Source organism: Pseudophryne corroboree, chromosome 4 (assembly GCF_028390025.1).
Source record: "Pseudophryne corroboree isolate aPseCor3 chromosome 4, aPseCor3.hap2, whole genome shotgun sequence".
Lineage (NCBI taxonomy): Eukaryota > Metazoa > Chordata > Amphibia > Anura > Myobatrachidae > Pseudophryne > Pseudophryne corroboree.
The window spans coordinates 358,603,229-358,621,789 of NC_086447.1; the positions used below are offsets into that span (position 1 = coordinate 358,603,229).

At 43.6% G+C, this 18,561-nt stretch overlaps 1 protein-coding gene across 1 annotated transcript in view; it reads right to left on the reverse strand.

Moving 5' to 3' along the window:
- Positions 1-18,561, reverse strand: part of RUBCN (rubicon autophagy regulator) — a 100,914-nt gene that overhangs the window by 26,014 nt on the left and 56,339 nt on the right. The window contains exons 12-17 of the mRNA XM_063916533.1: positions 15,911-16,106; positions 14,996-15,091; positions 12,015-12,069; positions 3,799-3,931; positions 2,937-3,082; positions 2,789-2,853 (exon numbers count right to left, since the gene is read on the reverse strand). Coding sequence (XP_063772603.1) covers positions 2,789-2,853; positions 2,937-3,082; positions 3,799-3,931; positions 12,015-12,069; positions 14,996-15,091; positions 15,911-16,106 — 691 coding nt within the window. The remainder of the gene's footprint in view (positions 1-2,788; positions 2,854-2,936; positions 3,083-3,798; positions 3,932-12,014; positions 12,070-14,995; positions 15,092-15,910; positions 16,107-18,561) is intronic.

Below are 18,561 nucleotides of genomic sequence, written 5' to 3' on the forward strand. Positions count from 1 at the left end.
TATGCAGATCCGAAGTGTAATGAACCTTCATCCTTTGACGAATCCTCATCTGAAACATGTGTAGACTGTGAAGATGTTGTTTCTTGTCTATCTGATTAACTTACCACTGACTTTTCAGTCTGTTTCTGTTGAGAGGCTGCTGCTTCCCCTGCTGGAAGTGATAAACCGCAGGTAGAATGCTGTATGTAAGGGTTAATAGTGTAACCTATCCCAGGTACAGAAGTGGAATTATCCGCTCAGCTATACTGGATGTCTGTGTAAACATAGACCATGGGGGATCAACTTGCACCTGTGTCTGCCTTGTATTTTTGTGAAAGCTCAAACAATTTGCACGCAAACCATCCTGAACCAGATCCTGAGAGGTTTATCCAGCCTTGCACGACAAACATATGAGTGCTGGTACTGCTGTGAGTGTATTTTCTTCACGTTTGCCACTCTTAGACATGATAAATAATCAAACACTTGCAGTGTACTACACAATTTGTGACTGTAATCACATTAACTTTGTTAAAGTGACATACAATCCGACCCTACCCTGCTTTGCACCAGTACTGAGGATCGGAATAGACAGAATTATAGACAGAATTATAGTAAAGTCAGCAATCACACTAGCAATTAGTCACAGGCTATACATTCGTATAATAAACAATATGAGCACATAATCAACTACATTTCAAGTATGTAGGAGAAACATATTACTGTATTACCTTATATAAGATTTTAACCGTATTCAGACGCAAAGCAAAAGAAAACAGTAATAATTATCAGACTAATATGCATAAGGCACTTATCCAACTATTCATACTCAAAAGGTAGATAGAGACTTAGTGCTTTATTGCCCATACTCAGTAGAGTGGCATACAGGGAGACTCACCACGCTTCCAGGACCGATCAATACGTTTGCAAACGCTGAGTGGATCCACGCACTAACAGTGTACACCACTGCTCTGTGAACCTACAGTGAACACAGATGCCCAAGTGAACACTGACGCACCAGCCTCACAGCGCCTATGCTGTGACTTGGTCCCCTTAGATACACAGCGTCTCAGACAGAAGCAGGAAAAAACAGTTCAAGGCGGGAGACTCGGAGGAAACTGGTCATGAACCGGGGAAAAGGGCGACCAGGGGAGCATCTGACTCCCCACTGCTGACATCAACACTAGGGATCGCGGCCTCATCCTACCCTTGGTGCACCCTAGGTGGCAGCCGCGTCAGCGACTGTTTGGTAGTCTCCTCCCAAAACAGTGAGGCTATGTCAGTGTACCCCCTCTAAGCGGAACCGATGCCTAACCTTCTCCCCGTGCTCTGGCCACAGCTTGGTAACGTCTGCTGGACTGCTAGTATATCCAACACAGACGTCCGCCGAAACAGCACTGAACTCGTGGGTAAGCGCTGTCGTGACCCGGCGGGGAGTTGTTGGAGCGAATCTTTCTAAGGTACGTATAAGACACTTTTTAGAAAGATCACTCAAGAAAAAAATAGTAAGACTATAAAAATAAAATAAGAATGCTTAGGGCTGCTAAAAAACAAGCCCACTTGATCATGGTCCGGCTCCTGCCGCACCAAACAAAAAACTGATTTGCCTGAGCCAGGAGGTAGGGATATATGGACGGGCCCGTTGCATGCTGGGAGGCCGAAAATCTTTGACCATTTGGTGCAAATCCGTTGTCGCTCCATCATATCTCAATGTTATCCTGTGGATAACCCATGGACCCTGTCGGAGAAATGAGGTATAAGAACCTATTTTCACCACCGCTGACCAGTCTACGCGGGGGGGGGGGGGGGGGGGGGCTATGGGATCACCCCAAGGGGTGTCCGTATACCCGCCCGCGATCATGTCAGACATAGAACCGGTTGTCACTCGCCACTCTGTCGACCCTTCAGGCTCTGTACTGGGGGTGTGCGGTGTGCTGCGGGAGTGTGCGCGAGAGCGCAATGCCTGTGGTACACTGACCCTCAGGAACATTGTCCTGTCAGCGGGATCCGACTCAGCACCTCCAGGAGGCTGGTGCACGCCCCCCCCCTCCCCCCCAGTGTCCCCCTTGATGCAGGTAGGCTGTTCCCCGACAGCTTACCTGAAAATAACAAACATTAAAATAAACTGAAGAAAAACTCTCTGGAGCTCCAGTGTGCATCCTCTCCTGAGGGAACATTTTTCTAAACTGAGCTGTGTGGGAGGGCATAGAGGTGAGGAACCAGCACACCCTGTTGAAGAAATTTAAAGTGCACTGGCTCCTTTGGACCCCATCTATACGCCGTCGTACTAAATTGTCCCCAGTATCCCTTATGGATGATCGAGAAATGTATATATTTATTTTGGCGGTACGTCAATGATTGAGAATGTCAGAGACAGATGTTTCAGAAACAACATACTATATATATATATGGCACATTGCAATTCACTAAATTTCAACTGCACACTTTCTTAAACTATTTTTTATGTTGCTGCATTCAAATGTGTAGAATCCACAGAGATTGGTTTTAAATGGATTATGAATGGTTATAAGTACATTATTAAATGTCCGTGAATATTCTTTTTGTCTTCATTTATTTGGATATTTCATCCTTTATAGCACACAAAGCATTTCAGCTTCCAAAATATAATGGAGGTCGAGTTCTGACTGATAAAGTACAATATGGCAGCCTGTGATTGGTCCGCTCATTTTAACAAGGCAAATAAAAATGCTCCCCATTGGTAGTAGAACAACTTATAAAAGTATAGTGCGACACTGTGAAAGCATTACAAGACAAACATACTTGGGGATAAATACTGTAGTACAGATCTTACCAGGCTCAATTCTAATTCCACAGCCGGCACATCTGTAATTCTGCTTTGTGACTGCCACTTTCTTTCTGGTGAAATAGAAGCACAAACCTAAGTAACACAAAAGCTCTCTACATGTAACTCAGGCAAGAGCTGTAATTTCATGACATACGTGGGAGCTGTGTGGATGTTGAAGATAATCTGTGGTCTTGGTGGTGCCCATTCTAAGTTCCCACGAACACGGATGCGCAACTTGTATATGTCTGCATGTTCTCCATCATCTGGTGAAATTGGCATTGAATCTGGAATAGGCAGGAGCTGGAGCAGAGAATAACATGATGACAATGATGAACATGTGGAGCACAGTGTAGACAACAAGCAGGATTAAGACACTCCACATTTGCTAACCAGATCCCCCAAAATATAGTTACGTTTTACATTACGATGTCAATCTCAAAAAAAATAAAAAGTAAAAATCTTAAAGGAATGAAATCATTTTATTGTGCAAATATCCTATACTGGCAAGTATTGATTTAGCAGACACAGCACCAGATGCACGGCTCTCTAGTCAGTTTGTGGGAAGCCATGCACTTGCCACACTGTTTTACATACCAGGTTTATTTTTCTAGCAAGTAATTTTCTCTTTTTATGCTTTTTAAAAGGGATCTCGGATTGTCTAGAACCAATAAATGAATGCTGGAATAAGTGCAGAGTTGTTGGGAATTCTTACAGTCTTGCTGCATACATGTACAGATGAAGTCAAGCAAGGGGACTGCAATTATCAATATGCACAAGGCTTTTTGAGGGTAAATGCAGATATAAAAATACACCAGAATATAGAGGCAATTATTAGGGAGCATACCATATTTTACTTCGATTCACATTCTCTTTTAACAACACAAGACATAAGTCAACATACACAGTTTTGTTGTCTTCCATGATAAATATAGAATGGTTACCCATTGTTGCACAGTACAAGTGGTCAATAAAGATAGCAATATGAACAGACCATTAATCCAAGTCACATGCCCTACCTTCTGGGGAGCATCGTGTTCTGGAACCAGCCAGTCCAGCTCAGAGGCAGCTGGCAATTGCATCCCCTCAAACTGTTTCAGAAGTCCCATGGCTACAGCTTCAGCGGAGTTGGAGTAAAGGAGGGAGTGTGATCTTCGGGTTGAAAAAAAAAAAAAAAAATAAGAGCATTACATGTATAGTACCATAAATGGTGTGTTCACACAAGTTTTTCAAAACTGCTAAAAAAACTCAAGAGCTCTTTTTGTAATTAGAACAAATTACTTCTGAAATATAATCGTTATGATAGGTGAAATAGAGTTATCAACGGTAAGTCTAAGTCCACAGGATACCATTGGCATATGAGGTAGCAACAGCAGATTGGCACCAAACGATCAAAGCTTTAGGCCTCCAAGAACACAATGGGCCCGTCCCTATATCTCCACCTCCCGGCTCAGGCAATTGAGTTGTTTTCCAAAGCTCAAGGCAGGAGCATCATAGAGAGCCCTAATCAGGCAAGAAGCACACATGCATACCCTTCTGTACAAGGAAGAGGTTATTGATGGAAAGGATCCTCAAATTAGGTGCATCAGGGTGAGATCCCTGTGGACTTAAGAGAAATAGAGTTGTCAGCGGTTAGTCCACCATAACGATTATGGGGGTCATTCCGAGTTGATAGCTCGCTAGCTATTTTTTGCAGCGCTGAGATCAGATAGTCGCCGCCTATGGGGGAGTGTATTTTCACTTTGCAAGTGTGCAAACGCTTGTGCAACCGAGCAGTACAAAAAAGTTTTGTGCAGTTTCTGAGTAGGTCTTAACTTACTCAGCCGCTGCAATCACTTCAGCCTGTTCGGGGCCGGAATTGACATCAGACACCCGCCCTGCAAACGCTTGGACACGCCTGCGTTTTTCCAACCACTCCCTAAAAACAGTCAGTTGACACCCATAAACGCCTTCTTCTTATCAATCTTCTTGCGATCGGCTGTGCGAATGGACTCTTCGTTAAATTCATCACCCAGCACCGATCCGCTTTGCACCCATACGAAGCGCCTGCGCATTGCGGTGCATACGCATGCCCAGTTTTTTAGAGTTTTGACCTGATCGCAGCGCTGCAAAAAAATAGCTAGCGTGCGATCAGGTCGGGATGACCCCCTATGCAGGGTCCACAGGATAACATTGAGATGTCCCAAAGCAATTTAGTGGTTGGGACGCTCCTGACTGGACAGGAGAATCCTTCGCCTGAATTCAGCGTCCTGAGAGGCAAAGGTATCAAAGACATAATATGTAATAAATGTGTTAATGGAAGACCATGTGACTGCCTTACATATCTTTTCTGCTGAAGCACCATGACGGACCTACCTTACGTGCTGCCCATGACGGACCTACCTTACAAGTAGAGTGAGCACACATTAGCCGGAACAGGGAGATCAGCTTGAGAATATGCTTCTGAAATAGTCATTCAAAGCCACCTCGCCAGTGTCTGCTTGTCAGCAGGCCATCCTCTCTTGTGAAATCCGGAGAGAATGAAGAGAGTCTGTTTTTCTGATGGCACTGGTACGATCCACGTAGATCCTTAAAGCACGGACTACGTCCAACGATGCATCTCCTGCAGAAAGGTCCGGCCCTTGGAAAGCCGGGACTACAATTTCTTCGTTAAGGTGTAATTTAGACACCACCTTAGGAAGATACGTAGATTTGGTTCTGAGAACTGCTCTATCTGGTTAAAAAAAAAAAAAACACAGAAAAGGAGGGTGACATAACAATGCCCCTAAATTTTAAACTCTTCTAGCTGAAGCAATAGTCAGTAGAAAGAGAACTTTAGCTGTCAACCATTTAAGATCCACTCATTTTAGTGGTTCAAATGGGACAACTTGAAGGGCCTTTAGAACTAAACTTAAGACCCAAGGAACTGTACGAGGAACAAAAGGAGGTTGAATGTGCAGCATTCCCTGGAAAAAAGTGTGAACATCCTGTAGGTAAGCAATTTTAATTTGGAACCAAAGTCAATGCTGGCACAAGCACTCTCAAGGAGGCCACCCTTAGACCTTTGTTAATTTCTGCCTGAAGGAATGCTAGGACTCTGGAAACTCTGAAAGACCTAGGATCAAATTTCCGGTCATGGGGGGTCATTCCGAGTTGATCGCAGCTGTGCTAAATTTAGTACAGCTACGATCATTCACACTGACACGCAGGGGGACGCCCAGTGCAAAGCTAGTCCGCCCCGCTTGTCAGTGCCGCCGCCCCCCCCCCCCCCCCACACCCGAAGAAATGCAAAGGCAACGCACAGCGGCGATGCCTTTGCACTTCAAGAGTAGCTCCCGACCAGCGCAGCTTTAGCGTGCTGGCCGGGAGCTACTCGTCGCTCCCCGGCCCGCAGTGGCTGCGTGTGACGTCACGCAGCCACCGCGCCCCGCCCCTTCCGCCCCAACAGTCCGGCCACGCCTGCGTTGGCCGGACTGCGCCCCCTAAACGGCGGTGTTCCGCCCAGCGACCGCCTCTGCCTCAGAGGCGATCACTAGGCTACGACGGATGGCATGCGCCAGCGCACTGCGGCGCTGGCGCAGTTCCGACCCAATCGCTGCGAGAAACTTCAGCGAGCGATCGGGTCGGAATGACCCCCATTGCACCACTGAATATATGCTTGCCATATTCGGTGATAGATGCGAGCTGAGGAAGGTTTCCATGCTCTAAGCATTGCTTGAATTGCGAGAATCCTCTTGCTTCCAGGATGGAAGTCTCAAGAGCCACGCCGTCAAAGACAGTTGATCCAGGTGCTTGTGATAACAAGGACCCTGAGACAGCAGATCTGGATGTTGAGGGCGTAGGAATGGAAGATCCATCGACAGCCTCTGCAGATCTATGTACCAATGTCTCCTGGGCCAAGCCGGAGCTATTAGTATCACGGCGCCCCTTCCTTGTTTTGCCTTTCGCATCACCCTGGGTAACAGGGCGATTGGAAGAAACACATACGCCAGACGAAAGTCCCATCTCACTGACAGGGCATCCACAAAGATCGCTTTGGGATCCTTTGTTCTCGACTCATATGCAGGAACTTTGTTGTTCTGACGGGACGCCATGAGATCTATCTCCAGTAACCCCCACTTTGGAAGACCTCGGGGTGTAAAGCCCATTCGTTTGTATGAATGACGTGTCGACTGAGAAAATCCGCTTCCCAGTTTAGGACTCCCGGAATGAACACTGCGGACAAGGCTAGATGAAGTTCTGCCCACTTTAACGTGTGACTTACCTCCTTTGTTGCGTTTTGGCTGCGAGTTCCTCCCTGATGGTTGAGGTACGCTACTGCCGTTGCATTGTCCGGGCAGATTTGGACTAGTTTCCCCTGAAGGATGTCTTTTGCCTGAATAAGTGCCATATATATATTGCCCGAAGTTCCAATATATTTATTGGAAGGCAACTTTCTTCCTTGGCCCACTGCCCCTGGAAGCAACTCCTTCCTGACACCACTCCCCAGCCCTGAAGGCTGGCATCCGTTGTCAGAATTTCCCAATTTGATATTCAAAAGGGTCTCAGTTTGTCCAGATGGGATGTCTGAAGCCACCAGGCTAATGACCTCCTCACTTCCAGAGGAAGGACCATAGTCTGCGTTTTTACTGTCTGATGAAAACCATTCCATTTGGAAAAGATCAGACGTTGCAGAGGTCTTTAGTGGAACTGAGCATACTCCACCATGTTGAATGTCGACATGATCAACCCCATCACACGTATTGCTGCATGAATGGATACCTTTTGACTGTGTAGCAGCTCCTGAATCCTTGACTGAATTTTGGATATTTTGTTCAGAGGTAAAATTACGCTCTGAAGACTCGAATCCAACACAGCCCCCAAGTGAGTGATCCGTTGTGACGGTACAAGGGACGACTTTCCCCAATTTATGAGCCAATCGTGTCTCTGCAAACAAGCTATTGTCTGTCGCAGATGACACTGAAGCAATTCCTGAGATTGTGCCAGGATTAATAAATCGTCGAGGTATGGAAAAATCCTTATCCCCTCTCATGGAGATAAGATGTCCAAATGGTAGGGCCTGAAACTGAAAATGTTGCAGGAGTATAGCAAACCTGAGAAAGCGCTGATGGGGTAGTGCTATAGGAACATGAAGGTAAGCGTCCTGGATATCCAGGGATACCATAAAATCCTCCATCTCCATTGCCAAAATATTGGAACGTAAAGTCTCCATATGAAACAGGGGCACCCAAATGTACTTGTTCAGCACCTTGAAATCGAGTATGGGCCGGAATGACCCATTTGGCTTCTGGACTAGAAACAGGTTGGAATAAAAACCTTGTCCTCGTTGTGCAGGAGGAACTGGAATTATCACTCCTGACTGAAGCAAATTCTGAACTGCCTCTTGCAAATTGTACCCATATCCAAGGCTGCTTCTTCCATAAAAATAGCTGCCTGTGTGATATGTGCAATATGGGATTTTTGCTCTCTAGATGCAATTGAAAGGTCATCCTCCAATGCATCAGCCCAGGCTGCCACTGCTTTTGCCATCCAGGCTGAAGCCATGGCTGGTCTTATGATTGCCCCAGCAAGGAGAAAATGGTCTTAAGAAACCCATCTATTTTCCTATCCAAGACATCATTTAATGATGTTGAAGGCAGAGGTAATGTAGATTTTCGCACCAGTCGGATGACATGCGTATCTACTTTGGGAGCCACCTCCCTTTTTAAACAGTCCCCAGCCAGAAGAGAATAATGGGAATTCAATTTCCTTGGAATTCTAAACTTCTTACTGGGTGTAACCCAAGCCTCTTGCATAATTTCCGTCAGCTGTTCTGACCCAAGAAACTCAGTCCTAACTATTTTGAGACGTTTAAACACAGGTGCCTTAGATTTTAACAAAGGCTCTGCTGCCTCCTCTAAGGGTAGAATGGCTTTCATATCACTAATTAGCTCAGAAATGTCCACTGAGTTGAGGCCTTCCTCCTCATCTCTGTATGCAGACCCGGAGTGCGATGAGTCCTCATCCTCCGACGAGTCCTCATCTGACACATGTGTATACTGTGAAGATGTTGTTTCATGTCTAAGTGATTTACTTACCACTGGCCTTTCAGTCTGTTTCTGTTGAGAGGCTGCCGATTCCTGTACTGGATGTGATAAACCCCAGGTGGAATGTTGCATGTAAGGGTTAATAGGGTAACTTATCCCTGGTATAGGAGCTGTCATTATCCGCTCAGCTATACTGGATAATGTCTGTGCAAAAGTAGCCCATGGGGGATAATCTTGAACCTGTGCCTGCCTTGGATTATTCAAGAGGCTTTGGTGAAAACTAAAACAATTTGCACATAATCCATTTTGAACCAGATCCTGAGAGGTTAACCCAGCTTTGCAAAACAAACAAGATATTAGTGTTGGTGCTGCTGTGGAGAGTGCATCCTCCTCACCTTTGCCTCTCTTAGACATGATAAATAAATCACACACCTTTACAGTGTTAACTACACAAATTGTGACTGCAATCACTTTAAAATTTGTTAAAGTGACATACAATAAAATCCCTCCCTGCTTTGCACTCAGGATCGGAATACACAAAAAACTGACAGAAAATAGTAACGTCAGCAATCAAACTAGCAATCAGTCACAGGTTATACATTCGTATAATACGCAATATGAGCACATCATCAACTACAGATACATTTCAAGTATGTAGGAGAAACAGCGAAAGAAAACAGCAGCAATAGTTAGACTCATATGCATCAGGAACTTATCCAACTATTCGTACTCAAGGTAGATAGAGACTTAGTGTTGTATTACCCGGCTCAGGAGAGTGGGATACAGGGAGACTTCACCCCGCTTCCAGGACTGATCAATACGTTAGTGAACGCTGAGTGGATCCAGACACTATTAGTGTACACAATCGCCCCGTGAACCTACAGTGAACACCGACACACCAGTCATACAGCTGTCAATGCTGTGACTGGGTCCTTTCAGATACACAGCGTCTCAGAAGGAAGCAGGAACTCCGTTCATGGCGGGAAACCCGGAGGAAACTGGTCATGAATCCGGTGGAGGGGCGACCAGGGGAGCGTCTTACTCCCCACTGCTGACATCAACCCTAGGGAGCATGGCCTTATACTACCCCTGGAGCCTATGATCCCTGAGGCCAAGCGCTGGTGCACCAGAGGTGGCAGCCGTGTCAGTGACCGTTCGGTAGTCTCCATCCCGAAAGAGTGCAGCTGTGACTCGCGTTTCCCCTACTAAGCGGAACCGATACCTTACCTTCTCCCCGTGCTCCGGCCACAGCCTGGTAACGTCTGCTGGACTTGCTAGTACATCCTACACAGACGCCTGCCGAAACAGCACTGTACACGTGGGTAAGCGTTGTCATGACCTGGCGGGGAGTTGTTGGAGCGACTCTAAGGCATTTAAGATGCTTTTTAGAAACACCGCTCAAAAAAAAGCAAGACTATAAAAATAAAAAAGCTTATGGCTGCTAAAAACTAGCAGCCCATTGACCATGCCGCACCAAACAAAAAACTGAATTGCCTGAGCCAGGAGGCAGGGATATCGGAACGGGCCTGTTGAATTCTGGGAGGCTGAAAGCTTTGATCGTTTGATGCCAATCCGCTGTTGCTACCTCATATCTCAATGTTATCCTGTGGATAACCTGTGGACCCTGCAGGTGAAAAAACAGCAGTCCCATCAATGCTAATAAGGACTATTCATTGTATTTTGGGTTTTCACACAAGGATCCTACATTAAGAAAGTTTTGTGGACTCCCTTGACTATTCTACGCTAACAACTTTAGTCTATGGGCATAGGACAGGAGGAGGAGTCTCAGAAGTATACTCTGCAAGAATGGCTCATTCCACTGCCCCAAAGAAACACATTAGAGAAAATAGTCCCAGAAGACTTCATTTGCTTTGAACAAATCAATCACTTCGGTGATACTTCCCTTTTATGCTCTTTCACGGTCTAGATTATTATTTTTTAGTACGGTTGTTTACCTGCTCACATTTTGTGTTTCCAGTGAGCGTTTGAGTACAATATAAGAATTCAGAGCTGGAACAAATGTTTTCAAGGGGAGATCTTTTTAGAGAATGTGTTCACCTCCTCATGGGAAGGCACATTACAAGGAACTTTCCTGTTTCATACAGTACAATATAAAAGGTAAACATGAGGTATAAATACAACCTTAAGGAATCTTTATTTCATTTTAACATTTTCCTTTTTTGATTTTTATTTGTTTTTCTTTTTCTTTGTTCTTCTGGGTATCCAATAAATTCTAATCTGTTGTTGGCCAATGTAAACAGCCAGATATCGCGACTATTATGACCGATGGTCATTGTCGCGGTATCCTATTACAGGCCATTTTCACCCACAATTGCACAAAACACATGGGATCGGGGACAGGTCCCCAATCTCGTGTTATTGTGGCTCCAGCAGCCGTTTTATCGCGGATTATGCTTTAGGTGCCTGAGGTACCCGAAGCATAATCCGCAATAAGTGCCGGCATCGGGGGGAGAAGAGTGCCGCATTGGGGCTAATAGAATAGCCCCCGGCGATATAATTACCCGCGGTCATTGACCGCAGGTAATTGGAAACCCCCTCATGGATTTGTCCTACATTGTCTTATACTGTAAGTTACTGTTTTCTTGTTTTGCTCAAAAAGTACATTTATGTACTTTGTTAGGCGATGGAGAACCCTTGTGGTGCCATATAAACAAAAGATGATGAAAATAATAATAATAATAACAATAATGTTATTCATGATTAAGGATTTAACAGCACTGAGTGTGGTGTATTTACTAACTTGCGAGTTCTCAAAGCCCCTATCATCACCGACTGACAGGATTAAATATTGCAATAGGAAAATATATTAAATCAGGTTTACTTAGCATTAATTTCTATTGCCATTTTAAGTCAATCGAACACAGCCACATGACAGCATACACCAATTGTTCCCAAACTGGGTGCTGGGGCAGGGCTGCCACAGGTTGGTGCTGCAGGACCAAGCCAGATTATTTATGGTCAGTGTGATAGGCAATATCAGTGCTGGTGGCTTCCAATCATAAAATATACGTACAAACAAGGACAACCCTGTCCACCCCATAACTGACCCTAAGGATGACAGGTAATCACAATTTACTTAAGTTTGGGAACCACTGGAATACACAGATAACATTGCTCATATACCATGTAGATAGTATTTGTACCTTTAGGGTATCACATTACATGTTAGGTCCACCAGATTAAGATGGAAATTTACAAATCACACTCACATGGAGTCAGAGCTCTGAACCAATTGGCTGTCTGTGCACTTCCTTAAATCGATGTCTAAATAAAAGCATAACAACATAAACAGAATAGTTAATATACATTAAATCTTCAGGTTACAGCCTTTGTCAATACAATTATTAATATGTTATTGTGAGGCAATGCAGATCAAATGTCTCAATAGTTTTGGAAATCAGGAGTCAAGGGGACAATTTTGCTGCTCTACTATGAGCACAGGATTTGGTGGAGTTGATGCTCAAAAACTAAAACAAAGGGGGTTGGTGTTAAAGTGTCACCTGTTGTCTATAGATAATGTGAATGAGGGACGTTAATGAGGCAAAAGGAGGTCATAGGTTATATAGTAATAAAAGCCTGCCTAATTTTATGCGATACAGGAGATGATAAAGAGTCACTCTCTAAAACAGTCTTGCATCCTCTGGGGTGGGCAAACCTTTGTAAATGTTCCTCAACTCAATCCATTCAAGCTGTCAGTTTTTCAACACACATTTAAGTGGCAAGGATTTCAAAGCCAAAAACAGTGGAAGGTCAATGTGTGATGGAAAGACCTCCAGACTATGATGGAAAGATCTTCAAACCAGCTTTTCCATGAAGAGTGGAAAGTGTCAATGTGACTGGGCAGGGTAACCCGTTTGACTATTTGCTGTGGGCTCTTTACACCTCTTAGCAATGCTCTTCAAGCAATAAGAGAGCAACAAAGCCAGTGACAGAGTCCATGTCTATACATTAGGAATCAGCCTACGGCCATCATTTCCATCTGGATAATACAGCAAGAGCAGTGCGCTATAGCAGGTCAGTGCATCATATTTATAAAGGACTCTTCTTTGAAAGATGACCATTTAGCTTTCAATAAAAAGGAAATATAACAGAATAGGATTATTTTTCTTTTTTCTCCAAATGTTGCAAAAAACAAGCATGACCAGCAATCATTTTGCACAGACAATTTAAATTATTATCATGCCAGGAAAAAGCCATATTGCAGTAGGGATGACATAGAAACCAGTCTTTATCAAGCAATACATTTTAGCCAAGCATCTCTATGAAAGAGCGACTGTAGCTTGTGATATTTATTACCACAAGCAGAGATTGAATATTATGTTTATTTCAATTTTACACACATCTTCACTTTACTGTTTTAAGCAGTAACGAGTAATAAGGGTAAGGAGGTGCAAGGGTGATAACCTTTTCAGTACTGCTTGATTACCCCCACCAATCCTACCTGGAATATCTAAAAAGGATGTCTAGAAAATGTAGCTTTCCTTATCAATTTCTTTGGAAAATATCTGCATAAATTAACTTTCATCCATAAAAGAGCTTGATGATATAATATAAAAACGAGACAAACAACACATGACTCACCAAAGGCAAAGAGCCTAACGCAATGATGATATTTACGTAATTAAGCAATACTTTGCAACTGCGTGAAAATCCCTAAAAACTGATATTGTGCATGCTTTACACGGGATGCAGTTGCACAATACCGACACCGGGATCCCAGCATCTGAAAATCCCGTCAGTTGGCATGCCGACCAAGAGGGACTATTCCCACTCGTGAGTGTTCATGACACCCATAGAGTGGGAATAGAACCTGTGGTGAGCGCAGCGAGCCTTCTGCCTGGCGATCGAAGTGAGCCCACAAAGGGCTTCGTTGCCCCCCCACCCTGCCGGCCAAGTAACTGCCGGGATTCCGCCACTGGTATTGTGACTGGCGGTCACATACCCAACCCTCTTTACACAGTGGGCCTAATTCATGTCTGTATGCACTTGCCTACGAAGCAACAATTATTTAGGCTACAGAACTGCTAATCATTGCAAGTGAAGCTGCCAACCAGAAAGGAGACAGATGCCCACAGGAGCCATTGCAGACATATTTGCAACTGCGTACAGTATATGCAGCCTGTACACAATAAATGAGGAACATCGACTGCTAGTGTAACCCTATGGGTGCACACTCGATGCAGCAGTAGCGACGCAGGCACTGTGCTTTTATACGTACATGATCGCAGCTTACAGCATATTCCTTCCCCAAAAATGGCCATGACACGCACACGTTTTTGCGGTCTCTTCCAGTTACCTCCACTACAACGGTCCCTTCCTGTCAATCACTCTCTACACGCACAGTCTGCCACTGAGTGAACTTTGGCATGGTGTACAGACATGAATTAGGCCCAGTGTACGCACAATGGCACTGCTGCAATCAAGATGCATGGTATCAGACATGTTGTGGAAAAGTTCAAGGTGTTACTGGGCAGAGACTGGAAGGTGCCTAGTAAAGCGCACAAAAATGGTCCATTTAATTGGTGTGTTGTGCAAGTGTCGCATACACAAACGCAGAGCCGCAGCTATAGGAAGCCATAGTCAGATGGAGAAACAGCACCTGCCACAGGGCTGGAGCAAGTTTTGATGGTGCAACAGATGGTGACATCTAAAAACGCACCTATCGATTTTACGGCTTCTCCAGACACTGAACACAAGAGAGGTACTTTGTAGCAACATTTGCATAAGGCAAATTAATGATCATATCACTGTGCAGATTAAGCAGTCTTTATTGTAACCCATTAGCTCACTCAAGCTCCCCACTGATACAAATGGGTGTCATTATGACATTCATCGTGATGGCCTAAACTATGAGAACTAATTGCTTCTTCGTCGGTTTCTAGTAATAATGGGTAGAATCAGAAATTGGTCACTCATCCACATAATATTCACCTCTAAACCTAGCAGCAGACTTCAAGTTCTCAGGAGTGTAGAACAAGCTCTTATTACATGTGTGCAGCACACAGCATGATGCAGGCTACATGAACAAGCGCATAATACACAGATGCAATTAAACAAAAATTGGGACACTGAGTTTAACAGGAAATACTATTTTTAACTCAGGTCAGCAATCTGAATCTTAATGTTAAAAAAAAAAGAAGAAGAAAAAAATGTAAAAAAGAAAAAAGAAAAATTCATAAAAAGAACATACCTTTAAAATCATCTACCTCATCTACGGAGCCAGAATCCGACAGACGAGATGAGTCATGGGAAATTACCCCTGAGCTAAAGTCCAGTACACCCAGGCCTGTAATAGAAAGCCATAAAACAGGTTTGACGGTGAAGATGAAGCTCTCACACACTGTATTAGCCTCCAATGTTTTTCTGTTATAATAATAATAATAATAATAATAATAAAGGGAGCACCCTTTATTATTATTATAACAGTAGGAGACTACTAATATATTTTAAGTTCATACCTAAAGAATGGTGTCTTACACAAGATCTGAAGGAATACTGAATTGACTCATTTGTATACGATTAGCAGTAAAAATGTCATTACTGCTATACTTGCATCACGGGGGCAAATTCAATTAACACCGCAGGGACCTGTACCATCAGCTTCCATGTGCTAACTACAGAAGCCTGATTCTGATTGCAGCCTAAGGAGAAGTAAACACAGTAAGCCTACCACAAAGGTCAGAAAAAGTGCAATGCGAGCAGCCCCTTAGTGTTTAACACACACACAGTGATAACACACAGTGTAGTGCTGGGACACACAGCACTAAGCTATAGCAACTAATTTACCCAGAGCAAAATCCACAAGATTTATATAGATGGTCTCCCAGCAAGAAATCCAAATTGAATTGGGTCCTGCATTTTTTTTTGTACACTATTCAACAATTTGTTTTCTGAAGAGGGATTCCATTAATTCCCCTACTATTGATACAATAGCAATTTAATTTAAAAAATGGCAAATTTAGTTACAGACTTGCCATCCTATTCAAGAGAACATGGCACACATGACACAATATAATATTTTTAAACAGAAACCTGCACTAGATAGAGGCTCATCTGTAGGTTATTACTGACTGTACTCTGCTTCTTTACTGAACTTGTTACTTACTGCTGGGTTGTTCATCATTGCTTGAGGTCTTCCTGGTTCGTATCTGTTGTCGGCGGAGACGGATCTTCTGTTTCAGCTCCCGAATCTCTCGGTCACTGTCCTCTTCCTCTTCCTGAAGCTGACGGCTCATCATGTTACATTTCATGAGCTCAATAGCCGCTATCAGAGATTCTGAAATGCTAAAGTGAGCATTCTCCTACAAAGAGAACAACTAGGTTACGATATTTCAAAGTCATCTGAAAAAAGCCAAGTAAGACACTAAGGGGCAATCCTAGTCCCCACCAAGGGTGCGAATTGTCATTACAGCAATGAATAAATGCCAACACAGGCACCTGAATTCACACCGCTTGCGGCCCATTCTAGTGCTGGACTCACATTTTTGCTTGCAGCCTTATGGGGTTGCAAACAAAAGTCTGCGAGTCGTCGATACAATCAGTGCAGCATACAGCTGCACTTACAGTGCATCCGCAAAGTATTCACAGCGCTTACCTTTTTCCACATTTTGTTATGTTACAGCCTTATTCCAAATGGGAATAAATAAATTTTTTCCCCCTCAAAATTCTACACACAATACCCCATAATGACAATGTGAAAAAAGCTGAGATTTTTGCAAATTCATTAAAAATAAAAAAACTAAGAAATCACATGTACATAATGATAATGTTGATATTATCTTAGACCGCAATGCTATACCTCTAAATACACTTACCATGGAGCCGATATGGCCGCTAAACTAAAAGCACGTGCTACGCACTTTGTACGCTATTTGCGTACATAGTCCTGCACGTGGTACGCACTTGGCGTACACACGCTGCGCTGAGTGTACGGAGTACACACAGCGAGCGCACACACAATGGATAACCTTTAAACCTTGTTAATGATACAATGTAATGATATGCTTATACTTTAAACCCTTAACAGCAAAGTACTGTAATGATGTAATACCTGTAAACCTTAAGTAGCGCTGGCGATACAAAGCACCCGCAGTGCGTACACCTTATCAATGCTCATACACCTTATACAGATCAATCTACTTTAAAGCCCATGCAGGAAAGTGAAAACACAACACTGATTTGTAGTTGCAACCACGGGGTTCTAAGGCCTCAGTGGATTAATTCCAAAAGGTAAAAACAATACAAATCATACACTACAGGCTAACAAGTAAATCTAAACAGAATAATGGCTACAGAGAATATACATACGTGAGAATGTTCGCAAGCGCAACCCGGCTCGGTCCTCCGCTGGTCATACAGATAGTGTTTAGAGTCTTCTGACCGGCCAGGCAACAATGGTCTTTTTATACACAACATGCATACACAATACAATGGTCACTGTAATCTTTGTCCATTGGACACAGGGATGTGTCTCTACATTACAGCAAAGGTCATAGGTGGATTTGAAAGGGTGGGCGATGTCTTTCCCCAACTGCTCTTGTGGGTGGTATCCTCAGGATTCCCGCCGCATACATAAAATACAGTAAATACAGTTAATGTTCATATTCTACTTTTGTACATAACTATACGCAGGAACAAGCGATCTTTCTCTAACTAACACCGGAATGTTACCCTCAAAATACCCTACAGCTGGATACTAGACATCACCTTCCAACCTTTATCTGACCCTTCCTATCATGCAAAGGCGAATCCCTCTGTCCAGGAACTGTTTAAACTAATAATACTCGCTGACATGGTCTAGGGGAACTATATCTAAAATGTACGCTATGGGGTATATGCAATTGCGGTCGAATTCCCGAAATTGTTGAATTTCGGGACTTTTTCGCCAAAAAAAAAATCGTCAATGCAATTCAGTACTTTCCGTCAAAAAAACGGACTTTCAAAATTCGACTTTTTGAAATTCGACTTTTGTCAAATTCGACTTTTCTGCAATGATACAAGTGCTGCAATTCGACCAAAGTATATTCAATTGAAGTTTGGAAATTCGACAACAGTGCTTTTAGACAGTAAATTCGACATTTTCAATCCGCCACACTTTGGTGGGTGAAACTAATAAAAAAAATTTAAAACATGTTTTTTTTTGTGTTTTTTTTAATTGATAATAGCATATCTATTTATATTAGAAGGGATTAGGTACTTGGTTTGTCTTTTTTGGAGGCACAAGTATTATTTATTTATTTTTTAAAATAATATTTTTTTTTATTTATTTTTTTTAGATGGAATGGTAAAATTCAGAAAAAAAATGCCGTGGGGTCTTCGTGTCAACATAGGTAAGTATGTGTGTGTCGGCAGGTGTGCAATAAAGTTTTACTATCAAGGTGTGTGTCTCCTGTTTTTATTTGGGTATTGTTTTCCCAGTAGTACTACAGGTACCAGCGGGCCCGTTTTTCTCCCGCATGCTGGTACTTGTGGTTCTCCAAGTACCAGCTTGCGGGGGAGGCTTGCTGGGACTTGTAGTACTACTGGAAAAAACAATATTCTTTCAATTTTGACAAGGCTATCAGCCCCCCATCCGCAGCCCTTGGATGGGGGGGGGGACAGCCTCGGGCTTCACCCCTGGCCCTTGGGTGGCTGGGGGGGGACCCCTTGATTGAAGGGGTCCCCACTCCCCCAGGGTACCCGGCCAGGGGTGACTAGTTGGATATTTAATGCCACGGCCGCAGGGCGCTGTATAAAAGTGACCCCCGGCTGTGGCAT